Source organism: Vipera ursinii, assembly GCF_947247035.1.
Source record: "Vipera ursinii genome assembly, chromosome: Z".
In the NCBI taxonomy this organism is placed as follows: domain Eukaryota; kingdom Metazoa; phylum Chordata; class Lepidosauria; order Squamata; family Viperidae; genus Vipera; species Vipera ursinii.
Window position 1 is genome coordinate 87,431,398 of NC_139517.1, and position 12,993 is coordinate 87,444,390.

The following is a 12,993-nucleotide window of genomic DNA, read 5'->3' on the forward strand; positions in this document are numbered from 1 at the left end:
AGGAGACTGTGAGTTCCAGTCTCACTTTAGGCAAAATCAGCTGGGTGACCTTGGGCCAGTCACTCTCTCTCAACCATAGGAAGTAGACAATGCAAACCACTTCTGAAAAATCTTGCTGAGAAAATTGCAAGAACAAGCCTAGGTTATTGACAGGAGTCAAAATTGACTCAAACACACCCACCCTCACACACAAATCAAAACACAATTAGTAGAAACAAATGCTTATCTTAATGCTGTACAGTGCCATTGCTGTGGAAGTACATATGAAATAAAGCAAGACATGCCTAGCGCTATATAACTCTTAGCCACTGGTTGGAACTCATGGCATTAAGCAATGTATTCCCTCAGTATTTCTTCCATTAAAAGATTGCATGCCAGAAACATCATCATTTATCCTCCAAGTGGTCTTTCAAAAAGCTGTCTAGGTCTTTTGTTACTGCAGATCTTGTGATGGTATAATTATATCCACAATAATAAATTGTTACAAGTAAAAAGTAAACACTCCTGATGACTTCATGATTTTTATTGTCACCTACCTGTGGTTTTTTTTGTGTTTTTTTGTCCTCCTGGTCTTACTTATAGCCCTGGAAGTTTCAGATAGCAAATTGTCCAAGAAGTAGCCCCTGTTTAAGCTTGTCAAAATCAGCCAAACTCAGCTTGGCAGCAGTAAAATATGTCTTTGTAAATTATTTTTTCCTGGGAATGATCTGGTTTGAGAAAAAGGATTCTCCTATACCCAAGCAAACATTATTTTTGTCTTGGAGAAATTACCCATTCGTGGAAAATGCAGAATAGGAAAATAAAGAAAATATTTTTGACGCTATATAAATGCATATTTTTTTTCAGATAAATACATGGGCACATATAGGAGACATGATGAGCTGTGGGTTGACTTTATTTAAAATAAATTCTTACTTTGGATTACCAAACTATATCTGAAGAGTTTTATTGCTTGGATTAACAGGCATGTTAGATTTATAGCTTAAGACAGTGTTTTTCAAGCTTGACAACTGTAGATGTGTGGGGCATGTTTTTCTGGGGGATTCTGGGAATTCAAGTTAAATTGCCAGGTTTGAAAAATACTGACCTAAGACTTTTTAATTTCCTTTATATTACAGCTTATAGTGTATATGTAAGGAAATAGTTATACGGTTCTTTTTTTAGGGACAAAAAGGAGACATAGGACCCCCTGGAAGTATAGGCCCACCAGGTAGGCCTGGTCCTCCTGGAGTATCAGGTCCAACAGGACAGTTAGTAGCAGGTAAGACTGGGCTTTCTTATAGCTGACTTATGCTTAAATTTTAATAATATAATAATGCTAAACAGAATATACCTTTCATGTTTGTTCAATCATTAGCTGAAGGAATTTCATTAAGTTAGCATTTTAGGGGTCAATAGGCTTTGAGGAAGGTATAGGTGGAATTCAGTAAGCAAACTACCATGGCTAAAATCACATGGCGCATCTCTCCCCCTTCCTTGATAATTACACTATATGCTGGAGGGCATTCAGTGGTAGGAAAAACAGAATAGTATTATCCTCTGTCTCCTTGAAGTTGTGATAAGAGTAGAATTGATAGCTGATGTGATATATATCATATAAGAGAAAAAGCAAACAAGGAACAAATTGTTTCCCTCCCTGCCTGAACTAGATAACAGAGATGTACAGAGATATCAGTCACTGTGCAGTTGTCTTAAATTGAAGATTATTGATACATTCATCCATTTTAACATTAATGTAAATGCAGCATTGTGTAGAATTCTAAAGCTTATGATGCCAGCATTTTAACCTGGTGTTAACACATAAATTACCTTTGTTTTTTCATATGTTGCTTTTGGATATACCTATCATATAATAAAAGTATGTACTGTAGCCTATGTAAAAACTTGACCCGTCTTAATAAAAAATTTTTTTGCTTTGCCTGAAGTACTTGTGGTAGTGTCAGGAAATGAAAAAAGTCACTTTGCAAATGTATTGGGTGCTTTTCTCTCAAATTCAGGAACTCCATGCCAAGTCAGGTACCCAGGTTTTGGGGCAAAGCTGCAGCCCATGAAAAATATAGACTGAATCAGTAAAAACGGTTCAGTTGCATCTTAGAACTTGAAGACAGGCAATCTATGCAAAAGAGCATTGTTTGTTTATTTATTCAATTTACATAGCTGTCCATCTTATGTTTACATGACTCTAGATGGCTTACAATAAATTACATAAAATACACACTATAACAAAATAGAAAATAAAAATAAAACACATAGCAGTCAAGCATTGTATACCAATCATCCACACAGTCAGGAAACAGGCTCTGTCCCACGCCCAGGACTTCAGGCTCAGGTACAAGGTCAAGTTTTCAAGGCCTACAAAACACCAATAGGGATGGGACCAATCTATTTTCAAGGGGAATGATGTTCCAAAGAGTGAGTGCCACAGAAGAAAAGATTCTTCTTCTGGCTCCATGAGACAATATTCCCTAGATGATGGTACCTTCCTGCCAAACCTGGTAAGGAAGAGATGATCTTATATGTATCCCAATCTTAACCAATGAAGGACTTTAAAGATGACAATCAGGACCATAAATTGCACTCAAAAGCACACTGAAATCAATGCAGATCACCGGGTAAAGGTTTCACCTCTGTTGAATAACTGGCACTAGTAACTTCCCATGCTCTTGCATTTTGCACCAGTTGGAGCTTCCTAATACTCTTAAAGGATAGTCCACTGTAAAACATATTGCAATATTTCAGTCTGAAGATCACAAACTCACGAGTGACTGTGAGCAAGGCCCCCCAGCCTAGGTATGGGTACATATGATACACAACCCAAAGTTGCACAAAGGCCCTCCTAGCTATGCATACCACTGTTCTTCAAGCAGGAGTTGCAAGTCCAAGAGGATCTGTTAACTGGGTACCAGCAATACCATCTGTTATGTACTGGGCTTGTGGTGATATGCCACGTGCATTGCTGGAGCAGCTAACGGCTCTCCAGCAGCCCAGACTAGCTGTCTCCTGTCCTGCAATTGGCTAGCCCCAGGCGGCAAGAGTGGGTTCAAACCTATTGGCTGCCGCCTAGGGCTAGACTATATATTGTGGCTGGTTGCAGCCAAGTTTCAGTACAGTTCTAGCAAGAATAAAGTATGTGTTATCCTGTAGTCAGCCTTGTGTCTTCCTTCCTGCACCAAAGAGCCCACTACTTAACAGTGGCAACGAGGATGGGATCCTGCTTCGCCGATTAAGAGCTGAAGTCAACGAGGGGTCGGCAGCACACGCCGGAGGGAAGAGGTATTTTCCTCCCCCACTCTCTAGGCCGGCTAGCAAGCCACACTAGTGGCCTCACGCTCAGCAGACGCATTCCCTGAGCCTAGAAGGAGGATCCGAAGATCGCAGGAAACTGAAGGAAGAATGTCGAAGGTCGGCAAATTAAAAGAATTTGATGTGAAGCATCCGGAAGAATGGCCATCTTACCTTTCGCAAGTAGAAAACTATCTGAGAGCAAATCAGATTGCAGAGGAAGGCTGCAACATTGCTTTGCATGTGCGGCCCAGCAACCTTTGACTTGGCTGAGAATCTTTTCATGCCGACGCCCATCGAAGCAGTCTCATACGCAGATCTTAAGAAGAAGCTAACCGGGCACTTCCAGCCCAAGATGTCTGAGATGGCTTGGAGATTCAAATTCGACCAAAGAGTGCAGCTACCCGGGGAGACAGCTTCAGAGTTCATTGCGAGCCTAAGACAGGCCGCACGCCTTTGCAAGTTCTCAAACTTAGAAGAACGACTAAGAGACTGGCTTGTCTGTGGCCTTCGGGACAGAATGCTTCAGCAGAGACTATTTGCTAGACCCAACTTAACATTTTCTGAGGCACAGGACAAGGTGATGGCCAACGAAGCCACCGGGGGTGCAGTGCAGACAGTTCAGCCTACCAAACCTTCAAAAGTTGAAGAATTGGTCCATCTTGAGGTTGCCAAATGTGCCGGAGAATCGTCAGAGGAAGAAGAACCCAAAATCAACAGACGTCAAAGGCAATCCAATGCACAACACCACAACAACCACCAGCGAGAGGACAATTACAAGGCAGTTCTCTTACCAAGATGTAAGGGGTGCGGAGGCAACCATTTTCGTGCCAATTGCAGATTTTGTTCGGCCATGTGTAGAGCTTGTGGAAGAACAGGCCACATTGTGGTGGTTTGCAGAGCCCGCCAGAGAGACCGGCCACCCAAACACCAGTCGGAAGAACCGACTAGGAGAGGTACTGGGGCCCAGGGTCCAGTTAGTGTGGGATTCTTCAGAAGCCGTAGAAGCATATGCTGCACTGGGGCTCGACGCCCCCTCAAACCCAAACTTAAGGTCTTGGTAGAGCTACAAGGAGTTCCATGTAAGATGGAATTGGACTCCGGCTCTGCAGTCTCAATCATTTTGCAAGACACATTTGACTTCGTGTGTAGGCACAGTAACAATTGCGCTAAACTAAGACCCTCAGATATCATTTTAATGGATTTTCAAAATGCTCACGTTAAAGTTAAGGGTGAAGCCACGTTATTGGTAAAATTTAAAGGGCTTTTGGGGCACCTGGATGTAATAGTAGTAGGGCGCCAAAGAACGAGTCTTATTGGACTTGATTGGTTTGATGCCTTAAGTATTCAGATTACTGGCATAAACCGGACACAAACTGCAGACCTCATGTCAGTGTGCGAAGAATACGTGGATGTTTTTGATTCAAACCTAGGGACATACACAGGACCGCCTATTTCTTTTAAGTTAGATCCTAACATTGTTCCAATTAGGGTTAAACCTTGCAGGGTCCCCTTTGCCTTAAAATACAAAATTGATTCTGAAATCGATAAGCTTGTAAAACAGGGCGTGTTACAACCGGTTGATGGGAGGGAGGGAGTGGGAAACTCCTATAGTCACTCCACTTAAAGCCAACGGGGAAATTTGCATTTGTGCTGACTATAAATGCACTCTAAATAAAGCCCTCAAGCAACACGCTTACCTGGTCCCTGTGGTCAACCATATTTTAGCTTCCTTGCAAGGGGGTACTATTTTTGGTAAACTTGATTTAGTACAGGCCTATCAGCAATTGCCGGTTGATGAGGCCACAGCCATGGCTCAAACGATCGTGACTCACAGAGGGGCGTTCAAAGTTAAATGTTTACAGTATGGAGTCAGTGTTGCACAGAGTATTTTCCAAGGGATAATGGAACGTACACTTAAGGGCATCCAGGGCATCTGCCCTTATTTTGATGATGTTCTTATTGCAGGGGAATCCCGTGAAGTGTTGGCCAGAAGGCTCAGGGCTGTTTTGCAGAGGCTTCATGAAGCAGGCCTCAAATTAAAAAAGAACAAGTGTAGATATTGGGGTTTCATCAACAGAATTCCTGGGTTTCCGAATTGATGCTAACGGCATTCACCCCGCTGATTCTAAAGTGAAGGCCATTAAAATGGCTCCCAGGCCCAAATCAAAAGGAGAGCTACAAGCATTCTTGGGCCTCCTAAACATCTATCACACATTTCTACCTCATAAGGCCGCAATAGCAGAGCCCCTCCACAGGCTTCTAGATAAGAAAGCTCCATGGAAATGGACTAACTTACATGAAAAAAGTTTCCAGGACTTAAAAGCACTATTGTCAGAAAAGTCCACTGTAACTCACTACAAAGAGTCTAAACCTGTATGTCTTGCATGTGATGCATCTCTCCGTGGGGTGGGGGCAGTTTTAAGTCACATAGAAAAAAAATGGGAAACAGGTTCCTATAGCATTTTACTCAAGAACCTTGTCCTCTGCTGAGCGCAACTATGCCCAGATTGACAAAGAGGGCCTGGCCAGAGTTGCTGGAATTAAAAAATTTCATGATTACTTATATGGCAGGGATTTCACTGTCTACACTGACCACCTCTGTTGGGACTTTTCACAAAAGACAAACAAACCCTCCACATACTATCTCCAAGAATGTTGAGATGGTCTATTTTTCTGTCTGCATACAATTTTAAACTAATTCACAAACCAGGGAAGGAAATGGGCCATGCTGATGGCCTCAAAAGACTACCACTGCCACTAATGGATCCAGCTCCAGCTCCTGCTGCTAGAATATTGTCCATACAGGACATACCTGAGTTTCCCCTCCATGCAGGGGACATTGCTGCTGAAACTGCCACAGATAAAATACTTAGTAGAGTGTTGACATGGGTATATACGGGCTGGTTGGAAAAAAGTCCAGGCTCTGAATTTCAAAGTTTTTTTTTGTCAGGAGACATGAGTTGTCTGCACATAAAGGGTGCATTTTATGGGGAGACAGAGTCATAATTCCCACTTCCCTAAGAGACAGGGTTTTACAATCATTACATGAAGGCCATCCAGGCATTGTCAAAATGAAAGCTTTAGCTAGAAGCTACCTTTGGTGGCCTGGCCTTGATAAGACCATTGAAAGTCAAGTCCATTGTTTTTATACATGCAAGCACTCTAGGCCTGAAATGCTATAGGCTCCAGTTCACAGGTGGGAGGAAACACACACTCCCTGGTCTAGGATTCACATAGACTACGCTGGGCCTTTTCAAGGACCGCTCTTCCTGATAGTAATGGATAGCCACTCAAAATGGCTGGAAGTAATTCCAGTTCCTAACATGACTACTGCTAGGACCATCCAGGTGCTGAGAAAACTCTTTGCAAAACATGGGTTGCCTGATGTCTTAGTTTCAGACAATGGGGCCCAATTCACTGCTGCTGAATTTCAGGCTTTCCTTAGAGCTAATCTCATCAGACATGCAACGTCTGCACCCTTTCATCCATCTTCTAATGGTCAAGCTGAACGCATGGTTAGGACAATGAAGGAGGCACTCAAGCACATTGTCACAGGTGACTGGCATCATAGATTGGCAGATTTTTTACTCTGCCAGCATTCTACACCCTGCACTGCTACAGGCAAAAGTCCTGCAGAACTACATTGGGGGAGGCGTTTGATTACTAAACTGGGACAGATTGCATCCAGACAGAGTGGTAGCAGAAGCCTCTCGATCAAAGCCTCCAAGGTGCTGCACATGGGTGATTGGGTTTGGGCCAGGAACTATGGTCAAGGGAATTTATGGTTTCCTGGTCAAATAACCAAGGCATCTGGACCCCTATCTTATGAAGTGGGGTTGGATGGAGGGCGAGTTGTCAGAAGACACATTGATCAACTTAGGAAAAGTTTTCCAGAATGGCCACTAAGTGAGGACTGTGTCATAAGTCCTTCCCAAGGTCCTCAAACTTGTGGCCAAGCCAGCCCTCACTTGGACCACCAGGGTTTTTCCTTCTCAGTGGAGATGGAATCTGAGGAAGAACTGGGTAGCATGGGAGTGCAACATGGAACCCCTGACGAAGCGAGCCAGCCAAACTTCATCAACCGCTGTGTCTACTCTGCCGAACAGACTGACTCTGGGGTGGGCCAACCTGGTGAGGCCAGCCAGAGCGTTTCGATTCCCCTTGACTCTGGAGCACAAAGGGACATGGGTCTACCCAGCCCACTGGGTAAGCTGGTAGACCACAAAGTGATGGGAACTCCAAGATGTTCCTCTAGGCCACACAAGCCTCCTGCGTACCTCACAGATTACATTGTAAAATAAAGTGATGTATAGTGTTGTAAAACCTGTTACCACTAACTACAGAAACTTGTGCATTGTGAAACTGCCATTACTGCAATGTAAGCCTGTTCATTAGACGTTGTTTAATCTCATTGTAGCCACAGTGAATTTATTATTTATTATTTTTATTATTTTTATTATTATCACTAAAGTTGTATGTGAGTTGATTAATAAGTCTTGACAGCTGTCAAGACTAATCGCAGTTATCATAGTCTGATCTAAGAGGGGAGGGGTGTTATGTACTGGGCTTGTGGTGATACACCACGTGCGTTGCTAGAGCAGCTAACGGCTCTCCAGTAACCGAAACTAGCTGTCTCCTGTCCTGCAATTGGCTAGCCGCAGGCGGTGAGAGTGGGTTCAAACCTATTGTCTGCCGCCTAGGGGCTAGACTATATATTGTGGCTGGTTGCGGCCAAGTTTCAGTACAGTTCTAGCAAGAATAAAGTATGACTTATCCTGTAGTCAGCCTCGTGTCTTCCTTCCTGCACCAAAGAGCCCACTACTTAACACCATCCCTATCCAAAACCAAGGATGGAAGGTTTATACATGTATTGTCCAGTTTATTAGAGTTAAAATAAAATATATTTACAGCACTTGTGAGTTGTAAATATTAATGGTTTAGATGGTAACCTAGGCCCAGTTTGCTTTTTCTAGTACGTCTATGTCTATTTCACAACTTCCTAATTTGGCAATCTGATATTTTTTAGGGCAACTAATGGGGCCAAAAGGGGAAAAAGGACTTCCAGGACCTGCAGGGAAATGTCTCTGCAACTCTGAGCCAAATGTGAATGGCCCACCATATGAGGAGCCACTGTTTGGAGAGGCCTTTTCCAAAGTACCTGCAGTAAGTGAGTTTTGACAAGAATTAAGATGGGCATAAGGGACGAGGTGGCTCAGTGGGTTAGGATGGTGATCCTGTCGATCAGAAGGTCAGCAGTTTGGCGGGTCAAATCCTGAGTGCCGCATAACAGAGTGAGCGCCTGTTACTTGTCCCAGCTTCTGCCAACCTAGCAGTTCGAAAGCACATAATAATGCAAGTAGAAAAATAGGGGGGGAAGGTAACAGCGTTCCGTGTGCCTTTGGTGTCTAGTCATGCTGGCCACATGACCACGGAGACGTCCTCAGACAAGCGCTGGCTCTTTGGCTTTGAAACGGAGATGAGCACTGGCCCCTAGAGTCAGAAACGACTAGCACACATGTGCGGGGGAACCTTTACCTTTACTAAGATGGGCATATTATGTAATTGAATTGAAGCATGACAGGATTGCTTTGCTGATGAACTGAGGTAACTGTAATAACTAAGCTCAATGCTTTTAAAGTTGCACTCTTCAAACACACAGGTAGTCCCGACTTACTGACTGCCTCATTTAGCAACTACTTAAAGTTAAAGGTAAAGGTTCCCCCGCACATGCGTGCTAGTCGTTTCCGACTCTAGGGGCCGGTGCTCATCTCCGTTTCAAAGCCGAAGAGCCAGCGCTTCTCCGAGGATGTCTCCGTGGTCATGTGGCCGGCATGACTAGACGCCAAAGGCGCACGGAACGCTGTTACCTTCCCACCGTAGTGGTCCCTATTTTTCTACTTGCATTTTTACGTGCTTTCGAACTGCTAGGTTGGCAGAAGCTGGGATGAGTAACAGGTGCTCACTCTGCTACGTGGCACTCGGGATTACCTTTACTTAAAGTTATGTTGGTGTAAAAAAACAGGTTTGCAAGTAATCCTCAAATATACAGTCATTGCAACTTTATGCAGTCATGTGTTCACCATTTGTGTGCTTCCCAACTATCTTACAATAAGCAGAGTTAATGAAGAACACAGAAGAAAAATAATAAGTTGCGGTCACATGATGTCTTATGTAATAATTGCAGTGACTTGCTTATTGACCAAATAAGAAGTGATGTTGTAAATTCATTGTGGTCAGCTGATTTTCTGCTTAGCAACTATGATTCTTAGAGATGGAGTTGCTGGTACTAATTCTGATTGCTAAGCAAAGGCTACTTGTACTAAGTAGCCTTCTCCCAGGTTCGACTGGTGCGCCAACTACGACCTTACCTGGACCTGGATGCCTTACGTACAGTCACCCATGCCCTTGTGACCTCTCGCCTAGACTACTGTAACGCTCTCTACATGGGGCTGCCCTTGAGATCCACTCGGAAGCTTCAACTGGTGCAAAGTGCAGCGGCACGGACACTTTTGGGGGCTTCCCGATACTCCCATATCACACCTCTCCTCCGTGAGCTGCACTGGCTTCCGGTTGCCTTCCGAGTGAAATTCAAGGTGCTAACAATGACATACAAAGCCCTACATGGCATGGGTCCGGACTACCTACGGGAGCACCTTCTGCCAATGTCAACACCCCACCGTCCTGTGCGCTCCCACAGAGAGGGCCTCCTCAGGGTGCCACCGCTCAAGGAATGTCGGCTGGTGGCCCCCAGGGGGAGGGCATTCTCAGTGGGTGCGCCAGCCCTCTGGAACTGCTTGCCAACTGAAATCCGGATGGCCCCCGACCTCCGCACCTTCCGGCGCGACTTAAAAGCTTACCTGTTCCAGCAGTCCGGCCTGGCCTGATAGCTCTAATTGGGGTCCCAGTTTGTTTTGACTATTGTTTTTTAGTATTGTTCAATCTGTATACCTACCTTACTCTGTACACCGCCCCGAGTCCCTCGGGAGAAGGGCGGTTTATAAAAATAAATAAATAAATAAGTTCCTGCAGTTATTGGGTTAGTAATGTAATGCTTTGCTTCTGAATGAGAACACATCTAATGATACAATTTAATGATACATTTCAAGTACCATTAAATTACATGCTTGCTCTAAATTCCTTGTATCTTTGTCTATGACAGAATAGAACAGGAGGAGTATAATCCTATGTTGTTTTTACCTATATTTTCCCCTTTATGGGGAATAAGCAGATATCCATTTGCACATTTTTACATTTCTCTTCCAATCCATTTTTCTTAAAAAAAATATTATATGCATAGCAAGTTTACTTTTTCTGCCTTTAATTATACAGGGGCAAGCATTTGAGATATTGCTTAATGATTCAACCACATAATGTTTTGAAATCCATAACATTTTTCTCTGAATTTGAGGGTCAGCTGGGAAGGTCCATAATATTTATCCCAAGCTATTCAATTTTTGGAATCATCTCATATAACTGTACTGCAATCTATTGCCCTGCATAGATATTATGGTGATCTAGTCTCCTTCTTTTTTCTATTTGTAACTTCCAGATTTTTGTAGTGAATAATCAGGAAGACCTGGAAAGATTAAATACAGAATATGCCCTAGCATTTCGAAGAGATCAGCGGTCTTTATATTTTAAAGATACTTCTGGATGGTTCCCAATCCAGGTAAAAAGAAGAAGAAACAGTGTAACTGTGAAAGCATTTGATTTCTTGATCAGTAAAAGGCATACATTTATGTGTTTTTTGTACCTGATGTCTTCTTTTTTAAAAAAATGATAAACCAATTATTTTTTTGTTAATTTTGGGAAATTCTGGGCTGGAGTTGTCTCCATGGGGAAAAATGGCTGGCCCTTATTCTGTCTTCTATAAGGGTCGCAATTCAGGCATTTGAAAGATGAGGATCAAATTGTTTTTTAGATTATTTGTAATATTTCTTTTTAAAATTAATCTTTTTATATTTGTTATTTTGGGTGTGCTAGTTTATTTATTTTGTTTTATTCTTTTGTAAGTGATTCTGGGCTACTCCAAGAGATTAGCATAGTGATAATATATATATTACAGGGCTTTTTTTCTCATAGAACGCTCAGAACGGAGTTCTGGCACCTTTTTTGGATGGAACCTTGTAGGGTAGGCAAGGCGGGTTGTATGACATGTGTGAGTTCTGGCACCTTTTTCTTTTACAAAAAAAGCACTGTATATATATATAAATGGAAATAAATACCATTGTATTTGGTTCTGATTTTATTCCAATCTATACAAGAAAAAAAATGTTGCAATCAGTACATATACGTTCTCTTTTGAGGTAAACAGTGAGATGCAAAATGCAGAAAAGAGTAAGAAATAGTAAGCAAAAGACATTGGAGGGACAATAAAAAAAGAGATGGAGGAGTAAGAAAAGAAAAGGAATAATAGCTGCATCTAATTTATAGCTGCTGCATTCACTATATCTCCCTGTACTTGTTTATCCTTGCAAATCATCCTTGCTTTTATCATATTGTTGCCTAAATTCACACATTGCCTTTTGTTCTTAAAGAAGAATTGATGGACTTTAATTATTCATAACTAAAACATTGAATGGAATTCAGTTAGCCTGAATTGATTGATTAAGTTTGGATCCAATAACATAAGATTGCATGACAAGCATCTCTATTTTGTATATATTAATGTATTTTTAGTTTTGCTGTATGTTGTCCAGAGTCACTTGTTTGTGAAATGGGTAGCTATATAAATTTGAATGGCCAGCATATAACTAATAACATCAAATATCTGTATTTGTTCTTAGATATCATGCTTTAGGTAATTGGATTCATGAAAAAAAGTTTTGAAATCATACTCCTTCATATGTACACTATGGCTTCCACTTTGGATATACATTTTTATCACAATTCCCCACAAAATTGATATAGGATTCCCAAGAATACATTTAGTCAAATACTTCCAGAATACTGGTTAAAAAAGAATTCAATAAAAAGTAATATGACTATCTGCTTTGTAGCCACAATATGTCACCAATATCTATTTTCCCAAATAGATGGTATTGGTTGCATTTTAACAAAAGGAATTGAGTAGCCAACTTTTCAAATTAACACATTTTATTAAAAAGTGTCAGCTTTCATAAGATTGTTACTGAACTCTTCCTTATTTTTGGCTACCCATAGACTAAAGCAGTTCTCTTTCTACAGTGAACCCAATTTATATAATTCTTCTTCTTTGTCAGCAGCTAAAACCTTCCTATCCACTGGATCATCTGATAGGAGATAGTAATGTTTGTGGAGATGGCATCATCCAAGATGGAGAAGAATGTGATGATGGCAATACAATAGTGACTGATGATTGTATAAGTATGTTTACTCCATTCATTCAGTTTCTTATTCTAGCTTATATACAAACTATGGTTAAACACATCATAATTCATATACACAGCTGCATTTGGATACAAGCGCGGTGCATTTTTAACATGATGCTTGCTAACCAGTGACAGGATTTGTCTTAAAGCAATTGCTGGTGGAAACACAGAGGTTTATGTCGATTGGTCAAGGGTAGTTATTGGAATTAACAGTTTAAAAGATTCCTATTAAATCTGGGGAAACTGTTTTCTTTGAATAAGTTTCAGACTAATTCTAATTTCTGATTAGCAATAATTTCTGATTATTCTGTATGATAATTTGAATACTGAACATAGCATCATCAATTCTGTATGTAAT

At 41.7% G+C, this 12,993-nt stretch overlaps 1 protein-coding gene across 1 annotated transcript in view; it reads left to right on the forward strand.

Moving 5' to 3' along the window:
- COLQ (collagen like tail subunit of asymmetric acetylcholinesterase) overlaps positions 1-12,993 on the forward strand; it is a gene marked incomplete at its 5' end in the record, with an annotated part of 66,536 nt that overhangs the window by 39,275 nt on the left and 14,268 nt on the right. Inside the window, 4 exons of the mRNA XM_083379023.1 lie at positions 1,165-1,261; positions 8,312-8,448; positions 10,835-10,954; positions 12,507-12,630. Coding sequence (XP_083235149.1) covers positions 1,165-1,261; positions 8,312-8,448; positions 10,835-10,954; positions 12,507-12,630 — 478 coding nt within the window. The remainder of the gene's footprint in view (positions 1-1,164; positions 1,262-8,311; positions 8,449-10,834; positions 10,955-12,506; positions 12,631-12,993) is intronic.